The sequence below is a fragment of the Chamaea fasciata genome, unplaced genomic scaffold (genome assembly GCF_029207755.1).
Source record: "Chamaea fasciata isolate MVZ Bird 193981 ecotype frontalis unplaced genomic scaffold, bChaFas1.0.hap1 SCAF_4, whole genome shotgun sequence".
NCBI classification, from domain to species: Eukaryota; Metazoa; Chordata; class Aves; order Passeriformes; family Sylviidae; genus Chamaea; species Chamaea fasciata.
Genome location: NW_027094089.1, coordinates 51,114,039 through 51,127,786, shown reverse-complemented (window position 1 = coordinate 51,127,786; position 13,748 = coordinate 51,114,039). Strand labels below are relative to the sequence as shown.

General features: G+C 42.0%; 1 protein-coding gene across 1 annotated transcript in view; it reads right to left on the bottom strand.

Moving 5' to 3' along the window:
• The window catches only part of RNF38 (ring finger protein 38), a 110,335-nt gene extending 96,777 nt beyond the window's left edge, over nt 1–13,558 (bottom strand). The window contains exon 1 of the mRNA XM_066181526.1: nt 13,036–13,558. Within this exon, the coding sequence (XP_066037623.1) occupies nt 13,036–13,558 (523 nt within the window). The remainder of the gene's footprint in view (nt 1–13,035) is intronic.
• Nucleotides 13,559–13,748: the final 190 nt, after the last annotated feature.

The following is a 13,748-nucleotide window of genomic DNA, read 5'->3' as shown; positions in this document are numbered from 1 at the left end:
AGGAACTCATAGAACCAGTTTCAGTGAATCTTTTTTATATACCTTACATAATGTGCTGAGGCAAATGAAGTAGAGGACTGTGGCCACTGCCAAATGGCCAATCTTTTTAAGAGACACAGACATGACTGTTTATATATATGAGGTATCTAAATTTGTATGTCTGTCTGTGAGCATTTGCACATGTGTGTGTTGTTTGTCCCTAGAAGCAAACAAACTCAAAGTATGCATGTCTGAAGAAAAAAGGTTAGGACTTAAGACACTGGATTTAACATGAGTCATCTCATCACCAGTTTTGAACTCTCCAAGCCTTCTTTAAGATCACCAGTATGTTAGTAAGAGCAATAGCCAGTGGAAAATCAGAGGATAGTCAACAGAAATATATATGTAAAGGATACTTTGAATTAATAACAACCTTGTGACTTGAGATATATCAATTTTTTGTTTCAGCACACTACCTTTTCAAATTCAATAGCTTCTGTGTTATCTTTAAAGCAAAAAAAAATATTTCTAATAGCCTCTTTGTAGTAATGAAGATCAGCCACTGGACTTCTGGAAGAATGCCTCTTGCCCTTCTCTTTACAAATACAGATTTCGGACTACAATAGCACATGACTTGTTAAACATAGGCATGAAGAGTAAAATCAACACAGACCAGTAGATCAGATATTAATTCTGTCTTCATGATACTTGATTTGCAAAGTTGAAGCATGACTGTTTGTGGTTGACAGTGAGAACTACGTCTACATTTCTGAAGGCAATAGAACAAATCTGTTCCTCAAAACCTGCCTCCATCTGTTCCATTTCACAATGCTTTCTGGAAAGTAGCATCTGCAGTACTTAGGTGAGTAAATTTAGAAGTTAAGGTCTCACTGCCCAAGTTTTCCCAAAACAAAATATGCTATAGCCAGAGCAAAACTCCACAAGTTCAGACTTAACCAAAGATCAGACTGCTACATTTCTTCTTAATGGATATAAAACAACCAAAGTCCACTTCCCCTTCTTTCGTAAGTAATACATTCGTAACAACAGCAGCTTGCTTCATGGGCAGAAGTCTTCCTTGGCAACACCATAAAAAGAAAGTTCTGAGCCCAGTTTTGCAGTTCATACAAAACTCTCCCAAGGAATCCAAGCAGTTGAACCAAGACAGCATTTTGTTTACCAGTGCTGAGAATCATTTTCATGTCCCAGAAATGTGTCTCCCAGGACATGATTTTTCACCCTCAGCCTGCTAGTTATATTTTCCATTGAGGACTCTGGGCAGCCCTGGAGAACAGGCAACCACATATCCTGGTTTCCCCTCTCTTAGGACTTTGTGATAGTTCTCCCCTTTTGATGTCATTGCTCCAATGATAGCATAAAAAGCTTCAGTGGTCACAGGAATGCTGAACAAAATAATCTGCAAGAGGTGCAATTCAGTCCACCAAAGGGTTTTTACTGCACTTTGAAATTTGTTCCTCCAGCAATTGCCTTGAAAAGGACAAGCTGAACTGGCCTGGGAGGTAGCAAAAGCAACGAAAATGCCGGCACAGCCATAAGAACAATCCAAGAGGTTCCAGCATGACTCTTCAAATAAGCTGAAAGAAGCACAACATTTTTAAACGCAAGGAGTGGCAAAGAGTTAGGCAAAGCAAGGTAAAGTCTTAAAACACAAATGTTCTATAGGAAATCACATCTTAAATTCATCACATGGACTGACTGCAAGGAAAAAGCAGCTGACATCCACACTCCAAAAAGGTACCACATGGGCCCCAACATGGCCGAAAATTTCTTTTCAGTACCACACATAGCTGTTAGGAACTTGAAATTTCAAGCATCTATAAGCTTGTGGGCTACATAAGAGAACATACAAGTATATTTGTAAGCCACAATTCTCCAGATGCACTGTGTCTACAATCCAAGAACAACGGGATTATCAGACCAAAATGGTTGTACTGATGAATTACCCTGTTTCTCAAAATAGGACAAACTCCCCCAAAATGAGTTGTCAAAGTCATTTTTATGTCTGAGAAGACCATCCTTGCCCCTTTGGATATACCAACTGAGTTAGCATAGCATAACTTTCTAGCACAGGCTAACTAAGCAGTAACTCCAAAGACACTGCATCATAAATATCAAAGCATGTCAGTATACAGATATTCAACAACAGTCAAACCAACTGTACTAAGCAATATTAAAGTATTCTCACCTACTGCTCTCTACAGAGATCAAAAGATTTTTCATGGTTGTGCTAGACCTTCACAGGAAGGTCTAGCATAACCATGAAAAAAGAAATGCAATAAACCTTAAGAGGACTTTTCTTCTTCAAATTGTGCAAATTTAAAATCTTTAGAAGATCAAAATTAAAACCACTCCAGGTAGAAACCATTCAGGTATCTCTTTCCCGGACAACGAACCCTATTTTGAAAATCCACAGAAACATAAAAAACCATAACTAGATATGGTGCCTTGAAAACGAAGCTCTCTTACAGTGTTGTACAGTGGTAGAATGATCTTATATGTCTTGCTTTCTAATCCAAACTATCAGACTACTTCTTCACCTGTCTTGCTAACTGAGACCAAAAAAACCCAAGGGGCTAAACCAGCAGAAAATGGTGCAGAAGAACTAAGTTACTAGAAACAGTTACCTCTCTATGACATCAGTCTAAAACAGAAAATGCAGCATCCAAAAAATACCTGCCAGGAAACAAAATCTTGACCTAATGCAGCGATGTTACAGAAATGCTACAGATTAATAAATGAAACAAATGGCACTACTTGTTATTTTAAAATGCTTTAAAACCACTTTTGCCCCAACCTAGCTAAATACCCAGTAACTCCAGAACACTCTGGCATCCTTGTTTGGCTTCACTACCCACCCTGCCACACAGCCTCTATGCAGCCCACAAACAAGAGATACAGATGATACTTCAGTTAATTCACGGTAAACAAGTCCATAACAATATGGGCAATTCACTCGCTTTGAAAATTCTCTTTTATGGCACAGATGTTTTAAGAGTGATCTTTCTCCTGCAATAACACAGTTTGCCTCCAAATCCTTACAATTCCCATTCCCTGCAATTCCTTTGGTTTCCCTAGTCCTCAAGATCCTCCTTAATTTCCTGTGTCCTTGTCAGAGACCATACACTGCAGCTGTTGGGAAGCAAAATACTGTCCAACTACTACCTGTGTCCAAGGATCAATAAGTCAGACAAAACAGCATCAGATCCCTTCAAGCTGTTTCCTTGAGAGAGCAGATCTCTCAAGCTGTTTGCCTGAAAAAGCAGACTAATTTATCTGATACTTACCAGTAATTTACTAGAAGTCTTTTTAAAACACTAAAAAGCCTCCCTCAAGTTTGAAGCTATTTACAGAGAAACAGGACTAAGTGAACAAGTATGATGGCTTTACTTAAGAATGCAAATTTAATTTTTACATGGGAAGGTGGCCTGAGGAGGTCATATACCACAGTCTTTCACTCTTTTCCTACTTCCTGCTGTGTTCATATTTTATATTATTGACTGCATTCTTGTTTATACCATTCTCCCTTAAAAATACTATACAAAATATATACACTAATAGAGTTATCATATTAGAAACACCGGTTTGGTAAAGACTAACAAAAAGGGATACAAATAATTTTATCTTTTTTACATACACTCCAAGTTTGGAAAAAAAAAAATCCCTCTCACTGCTGAACACATCTCTCAATCAATTTATCTGACACTTTCTGAGAGTGTACCAAGTATGACAGGAAAGACAGAACCCAACATCCCCTATACTTCCAGGACTGAAAAGTAAAAACTGAAGTGCACACTTTTGTCTGTCAGATGACAACAGACCATTTGTACATAAACCAGCAAGTAAGTAAGGAAGAAAGGCTGAGAGGCAGAAGTTTAGCCCTGCCTTAAACACAAAGACCTATTGATGCTTTACCCAGGAGCACTTATACATTAAATACCCAACACAAAAGGTACTTCTGGGTGTGTGGGGAGGAAGCATGTAAAAAAATCAAGGTTGAAAAGAAAGCAGTCTCACAGGACTGTGATGACACTTGTATGCCAAAGCAAACTGAGTTCACACCGTCACTTCTGATCTTGTGCAACTAAACCAGTCCCAAATTGCTATTCCTTCTCTATGTGCAATACCTGAAGTAGGCATCCCCAGGCTAAAGGCAACGTGCTTACTACAAAGTAATAGAAAATTTTTCACGCTGCAAGAGACTGCTGGATATCTGATAATTCAATCCCCCTGCTCCAACCAGGCCAGTTCAGAGCAGTGCCTTGTCTAGCAAAGTTCTGAATCTCTCCAGAGTTGCAAGGTCAATAATGTCCACAGTTCTCCGCTTCAGAGTGAAGAAAGGGTCTTCCTAAAAATATCTGCCACATATTTAGGTGTTTCAGCCTGAGCCCTACTCCCAGTGATGAGCCTTACCAGCATGCAAAAGTCTGGCACCACCTTTTCTTCATCTGCCATAAGAGGATAGAGGCCACTGGGATCTCTCAGTTGGGATCTCCCCCGGGCTATCTCTTCAACCATGCTGTGCAATTCTGGTGTCCTCTACCTGTCCTCAAGGTCCCATGCTCCAGCCCCTACATAAGCTTGCTGCCCTTGAGCGAGCAAGCTCCACTAGGTCAGGAGCTGCTGCCCACCCATCCAACCCTCACATGGCACAAAACTCTTCTGCCCTAGTGCAAGCCTCAGCCTTTGCCGAATGCCATAAGGTCCCCAATTCTCCAGGCTGTCAAGGTCCCTCATAATAGCACATTTGTACTGCACCCCAGCATACTGACTGGTCCTCACCATATAATCAGTGAGATAGCTGAGGATCACTGTTCCACCAGAGAGATATGCTGTTCCATAACTGGGATTTTTCCAGTGACAATCCTAGTCACTACTGAATAATTTTTACCATATTTACCACTTTCATAGCTCTTCCCTAATCCTTCATGTTCAGAATGCCTCATCAAACAAAAAGCTATCAAAACGGAAAAAATCCTGAAAGTTATTTTTCCTCAGTGTCCAAATTCTTCATTAGTAATATTTTTTGGCATTTCGTTGCATGAAAGCAGAATGAATACCCTATGGGCACATGAGACTGACAGTGTCTTGAAAATTAAATTAAGTTTTAATAAAGAAAAGAATATTCTTCTATCTTATTCACTTTTTCAGTCCAACTCAACAGGCCCTTATGATGAACAACATCAAATACATCTTGACTCTCATTCTCTTGAAATATGTCCCTGCAGTATGTACCTCAGACTGCTGATCTTCACAAGCATAATCATGTATTTGTTAAGTTTGAAGACATTTATCACACTGGTGGCTAAAAGCTTTCACTTCCAAGCCTCTAAAAATCAAAATGCATTTCTGAAACAGCTCAGAAGTCTAATCGGTACCCAACCTCCAAAATAAGCTGCAAAAGCAACTTTCAGATCATACTATAAACAGTTTATGTAAACTCGCTCAAAAACACACACAAACCACAACGATTACAGACTCACAGGGTTTCTGTGCCAGAAGGCTCAATACCCTAACTACTAAATCTGCATGATAATTCTTTCCAAAAACTACTGCTTATTCTGCTTGGCTTTGGGCCATTTCAACTTATAAACAGGAAAAAAGTGATGCCATGCAAAAGATATATACAGAAAGCCTGCACACACTAAAGAAACAGATAAACACATTTTTAATGAAAATTCAAAAGATCACTTTAAAATGTAGGTAGGGAGACAAAAAATCCACCACAATCCTGATCCCACAAACATTTGCACAGGCTTCTAATGAAAGCAGAAGTATCAACGTGACTAAAAGCCAAAACTTCACAGAGCAAGAACCCAAGCAGAGAGTAAACACAGATCTCTAATATTTTCACTCTGCAACCTGAACATACTTTAGGTGCCAAGCAGCAAAAGATGAAGAGGAGATAACTTTCAGCTGTGCTGAAAAAACAGGCAGCAAATGTTTTCAAACCGTATGTTGCTGTTCCATGGTGCAGGTTCAGTCTTACAGCATAGGAGCTGTTCCAAGTATTCTCCAACAGACCCAACTGTTCTATACACACAGCTAATGTTTCTAGCCATACTTCATGGTTTAATAGACATTCTTCAGGCTCTTACACAACTAGAAATCATGCAAACAAACACAGTGCATGGCTTTTAGCAATGTTTAGACTATTTAAGTGTAGTCTTCCTAACAGGGAATTTTCCAGGCATGTAGATTATTAAGTATTTTATTAAGATTCACAGAATTCATACTTTACTCCTCCACAGCTTGGCAGAAAATTTATAACATCTCTACCTTTCTTGTACCCTCCTTCCAGAAAAATGTGCACAAGCAGAAATAACATTTTTTGGAAGTAGAGACTGGTAGTATTACAGAAACAAATGCAATTCCACTCTTCATAAAGGATATCAGAAACAATCATAAACATCCTCTAACCATTTAAGAAATATTCTTTACTGATACTGGCTGCACACCCTTGTGCTACAGTTGTGTACCTTGCACAGAACACAAATTCAGTTAAAGACTTAAGCAAGTTTTTCAGAGGGTTGTGTTGCTGGAATTTTTTTCCTTTTTCTTTTTTTTTTTTTTTTTGGGGGGGGGGGCAGGGCGTGGTTGGGTTGGGTTTTGTAATTGAAATTACATTTCCTGTAATATTTTAATTTCTCATTTGGGATTGTCCTAGAAGTTGGTGACCAAGCCCAAATGCTTAGAGATGTGAGCTTTGAAATACTACAATGAAGGCTGGTTATTATGACAGCCCATGTTCTCGAAAACCACACCAGTGCCAGACAATTCAGCAAGCAACACAGATTATTCATTGGGATGCAGAACCCCAGTCATTGCAAAAGACATTAGAGAAACATCTTGACACACTTTCCCACCAAGAGATTGATAAAAAATGTTACTTTTTCATACATCACAGTGCCAAAGGGCTTGCATAAGAGGGATGATGCAGAGACACAACCTAAAAGCAGTGCCAGGGATAATGGGAACAGCAACTCAGGAGCCAAGAGCTGGGATGCCAGGCTCTCCATTGAGAATATCTAAGGAAGAGTGTTTTAAGAATGAATATTTGGAGCATGCGTGTGCATTTCACAAGCTCAGAAAACACTGTATATCATGCTTGCTTAAAATAGTTGTGAAAATACCTATGACTTACTATTTAAAAAAACTTCCTGCATCTTTCCTTAAGTGAAGTATGCATTCTTTGCCCTACATTACACATCAAGCAACTTCCTGAAGGAAGCTTTATTTTAAGTCATCAAAGCACAAGAACAGGAGTATTTTTCCTACCAAGAATGGAGGATCTTTTCTTTATGCAAGAAATTCTAACAACTAAGCATTTACTGTACTTCACATACACAAACAAAAAAAAAATGGTTTAGAACAATCATAGAAGAATGCAACCAGAAGGTGTTAAGAAAAGGCACAAAAGAAGATAAACCATAAGAAAACAAACAAAACCCAGTAAAGCAAAGCTGGGGAAATGCAGCACTATCTTATTAAAATATTCATGTAAAGGGAGCTCTCAGTGTGCCATGATTTAACCCTGACTAAATACCAGCAGCAGCTCTCCACTGCTCTCCCCCTTTGACAGTGGGATGGGAGCGAGAATCACGAAAGGCGAAATTCATGTAATGAGGTACGAACAGTTTAGGAATTGAAATAAAGTAAAATACTAAAATAACATTAATGATATAGCATTATAACTATAATGAAGAGGGAGATGAGGGGGTGGGCAGAAAGGGGTGACCCAGGAATAAAACCCAAGAGAAACAAGTGATGCACGATACCATCAGCCACCACACACTGACTGATGCCCAGAGTGCCTGCCAGGAAGAAAATTAACTCTATTCTAGCCAAAACCAGGGCACTGAAAATTTTGTAACATTCTCTCTTATTCTTGTGCCCTACCTTCCTGTTAATCCATCCACATCTTGCACCACATTAACAGTTGCAACTCTTACATTTAGATGACACATCTCCATTTGAACTTCTAATATGAAGCAGATGCCATACAAGATCATTTAAAATACCTAAGGTACAAGAACTAACAAAAAAAGTTGCATATCTATTGGTTGAAAAAGATTTAAAGCCTATCTTTCTCAGGACAAAAAAACCCAAAAAAAACCCCTAAAAAAAAGGAGCAAAAAATTGGTCAAAAATATTCTGTCTGCATGTGGATTTCATTTTGCCAAGATAATCTGTGGGTGAAAAAAGGGCTGTATAAGCAGCAAAACTAAACAAAAAAAGGCAAAGAAAAAAAAACCTCCGAACTTCACCATTTTTTTTTAATTGAACACAGCTTTTCCAAGAATTTACAATGTTCTCAATCATGCTTATTAATAGTCTTTAAAGCATTTTCTCATTTTAACCTTTCTGCGATAAGGCAAATATATTTCTCAGGCTCAATATTTTGATGACTTAGACCAAAAGGATAATTTAGATTATTTCACAAGCAGATGTTGCAAAGCAGAGCGTGCATTTCCAAATTAAAGACATATCTCTGGTCTTCTTGCCATTATGAAACTGAAATTTGTAATTTAGAGAATAGTCTGAATTTTTAATTTCCATGCTTTTGCATATTTTACACCTAAAATATGCCAGATTAGACAAGGATCAAGTTGTTCATACTCTACAATGAAAAGAACTGTATATTAATTTTGTATTATATATTTTCTTTAAAATAGATTTATTTCAGTCTCACACTATCTTAAATACTTATGTTGGGGGCAGGGGGTGGCAGTATATTAACATTTGCTAGCATCCACTTGAGCTGCCTTGATCCTGGCACCTAAAATGCACACCTCCAAAGAACCGTTTCAGGGCATAAAATCATAATTTCCAGTTCCTGTAAATACTACAAGGTAAAAGTGAAATAAAAGTATAAAAGTCATAGTCACAGAGCATGGCTTAAAATGAATGCAGCTTATCTGAAAATGATTGTTAAGGAAGTACATTTGCATTTATCTCCCAAATAAATCAAATAAATATGCAACTCATATCTCTTATAACCAACTTCTTGAAACAAATGTTTGTTATATGTCTGTCAACATTAAACCTGTAATTACTATAATCTATTCAAATTGCAAATTATTTATGCAAAAAACAAAGCCTCCTATCTTCCTTTTTAATTCAAAAGTAGCAAAACTAACATACCAGCATTATAATAAATAATTCTGATATGCTAAAGGTAATTGCAGTCTCGTGTCCAAAACAGATTATGTACAAACATGCAAAGTAACAGATTTACAAGATTATGGTAATTCTAACCAAGAAGTACCATCAAGCCATTTTTTTATATCACACTTCAACCAAACTAAAATGGAGATGTTTCAAAGACAGTTTCTGGTTTCAGTGGGGTTTTTGTTATTGTTGTTTTGGTTTGGTTTTTTTTTCTTCTTTAATCTATTAAAATCAATTGTAACTCTTGAAAAGTCTCCACATACTGAATATGATTCACTTGTTCCTACCACGAAGCTATCTTTCCATCTCACTTTATTTGACATGGTTATAAAGCTGTGAAGGCATCACCATGTCATGAATAAAAAAACTAGCATCTATCACCAGGCATGCCAGAATTAGATGACTCCCACAGTAAAGCCACATTAACTGCTCTCCAGTTCGAGAACAAAACCACAAATATGAGTATAACTACAAACAATTGCTAAAAACACAAAAGTTCATATGTGCCAACATGAGCATACAATTCTACTACAACTGCTCAGCATACAGAGAATTAAGCAAAATCACTAACAATTCAGCTTTCTACTGCACTTAACTGACACCTCATATGATCTTCATGAGAAGTCCAACTCCCCACATGCTACAATCAACTAGGCTTGAAAACTGGGACGAATCCTTTCAGCAGAAGTTTCAGCTTCTCCAAACTGAAAGACTTAGCAAATGCACAATCATCTGGCAAAATAAGCACTTTCATTTCCCCTCTTAATATAGGACTTAACCTCATGTGCACCTTAAAAAACTACTAAACTAAGACTTACCAACAGGAGAAAAAGCAATATTAAGCAGACTTAGCAAAGTTCATTAGATGACATCCAAAGACCTGATACGAGTAACAAAGATGTTTAAGACAAAAGGTGTTTTCACCAGTTATGGACACAAAACCACGCCTTAAATACCACACAACTTTCAAAAGCCATCTTTCCTTTTCAGATGTTGCAAATCCTGAGAATGTCAATAGAGACCTAAAAAACCAAAACAAACAATTTTTGGTCTGTATTGACACCACCCTAAGAATTTCCACTACAGACATGTTTTTCCTAGCTGACAGCCTTTCCTCTAGGTGAGTTAATCTTTTTCACCAAGGAGATGAGGTACCCCAGTTGAGGCAAAATACTTTATGGACAGTGAAATGCCTTTTAAGATCAGGATCAATTTTCTTAATGAAGTAAAGAATCAGCAGCATCTCTAGTCCAATATCCTTTCACATTTGACAGCCATGAATGGAGACTTTCCATTCTGTTGACACATACTGGGGAAAAAAACATGAAACAACACCAACAGAGACCCAACTATCACTGAACATTTTTCTGCTGGGAGAAAAGATAGCAAACATTCTCTTAACCTTGCATGTAAAATACAGCAATTTCAACGCCCCTCAATGTTTGAAGATTAGATCACAATACAAGTTTTTATCAAAGGTTAATATATTAGGATCAAGAGTACAACTAAGAGGATGCTCAGCAAAACGATCCAAGTTTGGCCCCTATACCCAAGTTTGGTTCATCATTTTTCCCTCTGGTGACAAATATTTGACTGAAAAGAGTCTTCATTAAGAGTCTTTTCCTTTGGAGAAAAGCAAGCAAAGAAACAAACACTCCTCATGCCCAAACTAGAAATCACCCAGATTTGTCTGTAAATTATGACACCATAACAAAATTATGAGATGAATCACATGTCATACTATCTGAAAATGTTCTACGTATTTGTTAGATGACTAGCAACAAGCACTCACCTTTACTGTCACTTAAGTGTACTGTAAAACTTTATGTCTTAATTTGGGTGTCCGCAAGGCTCTTTTGAGCAAAATAGTTCTGACTATTGCAATTACCATTAAACACAGGACTTTTAAGGGCTTTTAAATACAAGATCTGTGCAAGTGAATACCAAAACTTCAGAACAAACCCCAAAAAAGCCACTTTCTAGAGAATAAAAAGTCCAGTATTCCCTAATCCAACACTAGGGTCTTCGCACACTAGGCCTGTGATGAATTTATTATATGGTAAAGGTTATAGCTCTTTTCTCCACCATGACTTTCCAAATAATGGAAAATACAAAAGCTTTTATCTCCCAAAAGTAGCATAGTAGGTCAATTTGTCTCTAGGATTGCTAAGAGCTTAAGAAGATTAGGAGAGGTTTTGAGATCAGCCTTTAAGATAAGGTTATCATCTACACGAGGAATGTCCGTGCAATTTCAAAACAAAAAGTTGAAATAGAGCTTCATCAGATAAAGCCTCCATTTCCAAATAACATATACTAGAAAAATATTTTTCTCCTATATATTTTATTTGGAGGGCCAAAGAGAGACTAATCTGCCCCATGTATTGTACAGTCTCAGGACACAGCAAAAGCTGCTTTTGAACTATATAATACAATGCAAAGGTAAAACGTTCTCCCTCAACTTTCTGCATTGCAATCCTTACTGTTGTCAATCACGAATTTCAAGAGGAGCTTGTCTATAAAACCTGCTTCATTTCAGAGCAAGATTTCTGTCAGTATAAACACCCACACCACAGACTCTGGTAAATCACCCAAATAAGTGCCCAAGACATAAGCACCACTAAAAATACATGCTAAGAAAAGACTTAATTAGACACCTCACTTCTTCACCCTCCAGGCCCAAAGAACTATGTCTTGTTTTCCTTCTCCCATACCACTTCCTAATTAGTAACTTCACATATGCATAAACAACTTCATTCTGGCTGCCATTCACAAAGAACAGCTTAGGAAAACATCTAAGGCCCTGATCTCAAAACCACACAGACAGGCGTTTAAATATAAGCATGTGGGAAACCCCAGCACAGCCTTGGAAGCGGCTCTTGTGTTTGACTATAAACAAGCACATCAACCCATCTGTTGGGACCACAGTCCTGAAAACATCGAAGCTTCAAGATGAACGAACCACATGTCCAAAACCAGCTCCTCAGAGGGACCCTGCTGTGGGGTGGTTTCTAAGAGGAAATCCGAAAACACGTCTGTGGAACTGACGATGAGAGCCCCGAAGACACTCAACGGGAGTCTCACAAGGCAAAAGCTTAACTTGCAATCAGCATTTTGGAGCACCACGCAAGAACTTGATATGACCGGTCACTGTGCTCCGTGAATTCCCGCAGTTACCAGCAGCCCACCGCGAGGGGCGGAGCCTGGCTCCGGGCACGGATACAGACACGGACACAACCCCCCCCCCCCCCCCCCCCCACATACACTCACACACACACAAAAATCCTTCCAGGAGCGGGGCGCAGCCGGCAGGCTGCAGAAGGACGGCGGCCGCTGCGCAAGGGAGGCAGGGCGGCAGAGCCGGCGAGGCCCCGGCGCTGCCCAGGGCACATCGAAGTGTGATGGGACGCAGGCGGGAGGGCGAGTGCACACGGTGCCCCTCACAGCGCAAAAACCCTGCGGCTGCACCGGCGGGCAGGGGCGCGGGGCTGGGGAGCGCCGGCGGCAGCAGCGCGGGCACGACCAGCACTGCGGGCCGCCCCCGTTTCGCACCGCCACATCCCGACCGACCGTCGGGGGAAGAGTCATCGCCGCGCCGGGCACCGGCTCAAAGGCGGCCCCGAGCACTTCGCTGCCGGCCGGGCGACACATGGCATGCCGCCAGCCGACGCCGCGATTCGCCTCGCCGTTCTGAGAACAGCGGGAGTTTGCCCTCCCTCCTGCCCCGTCCCGCCTGTGGCCCCCGCCCGGGGACAGACCCCGGGCACTGCGGAGGGCAACTCCGCGGCCCTGCGGGCCGGCTGTGCTGCCAGCCGGGGGTGGGACGCCCGAACCCGCTCCCAGTTCCCCCGGGGCCCCTCTCCCGCTCACCTGGTGGCGGGGCTCTGGCGCCCGGGGCGCCGCGGGGTGCGCCGTGCCCGGCGGGGCTGCCCCGGCCCTGGCTCCGTGCTCCCGCCTCCGGCAAGCTCGGCCCGTGGAGGGGCGGCGGCGGGCAGAGGGCGGCGGGCGGCGGTAAGCGACCGGAACCGCCGCTCATGGCGAGTCCCGGGAAGCCGGAGCCGGAGCGGACACGGCCGCGGGTTTGGGGGAGTGCCGGGAGAAGGGAGGCAACCGAGGGGGAGGTGGAGGCGGTGACGGCGGCCCCACCAGCGGGGGAGGAGGCAACGGAGGAGGCGGGGGGCGGCGGAGGGGAGGAGAAAGTAGGCAGGAAGGGGGCGGCGGAAGAAGCCACCCATCTGCCGCGCCGGCCCGCCTCGCCGGCCTGACGGAGGTGCCGCTCGCCGCCGCTCTCCTCGCCGCCCGTAGCGACGCCGCGGTCCCGCTGGCGGGCAGGGGCATGGAACCAGGCATCGGGCTGCGTCCCAGGGACTGCCGAGCGGGCGGCCACCGGCATCGCCGCCGCCGCCCCAGGAGCAGCCCCACCGCGGGGACGGCGGAGCGATCAGCGCCAGCGGGGACGCGTGGGTGGCATGGGCGGCGTGGGGAGCCTCCGGCCGGGGCGCAGCCCACCGCCGCGCGGGCGGGCCGGTGCCCAGCCGTGCCGGCCGCTCCAGAGGCGCAGCTGCTTACTGCTGCCGCCGAGG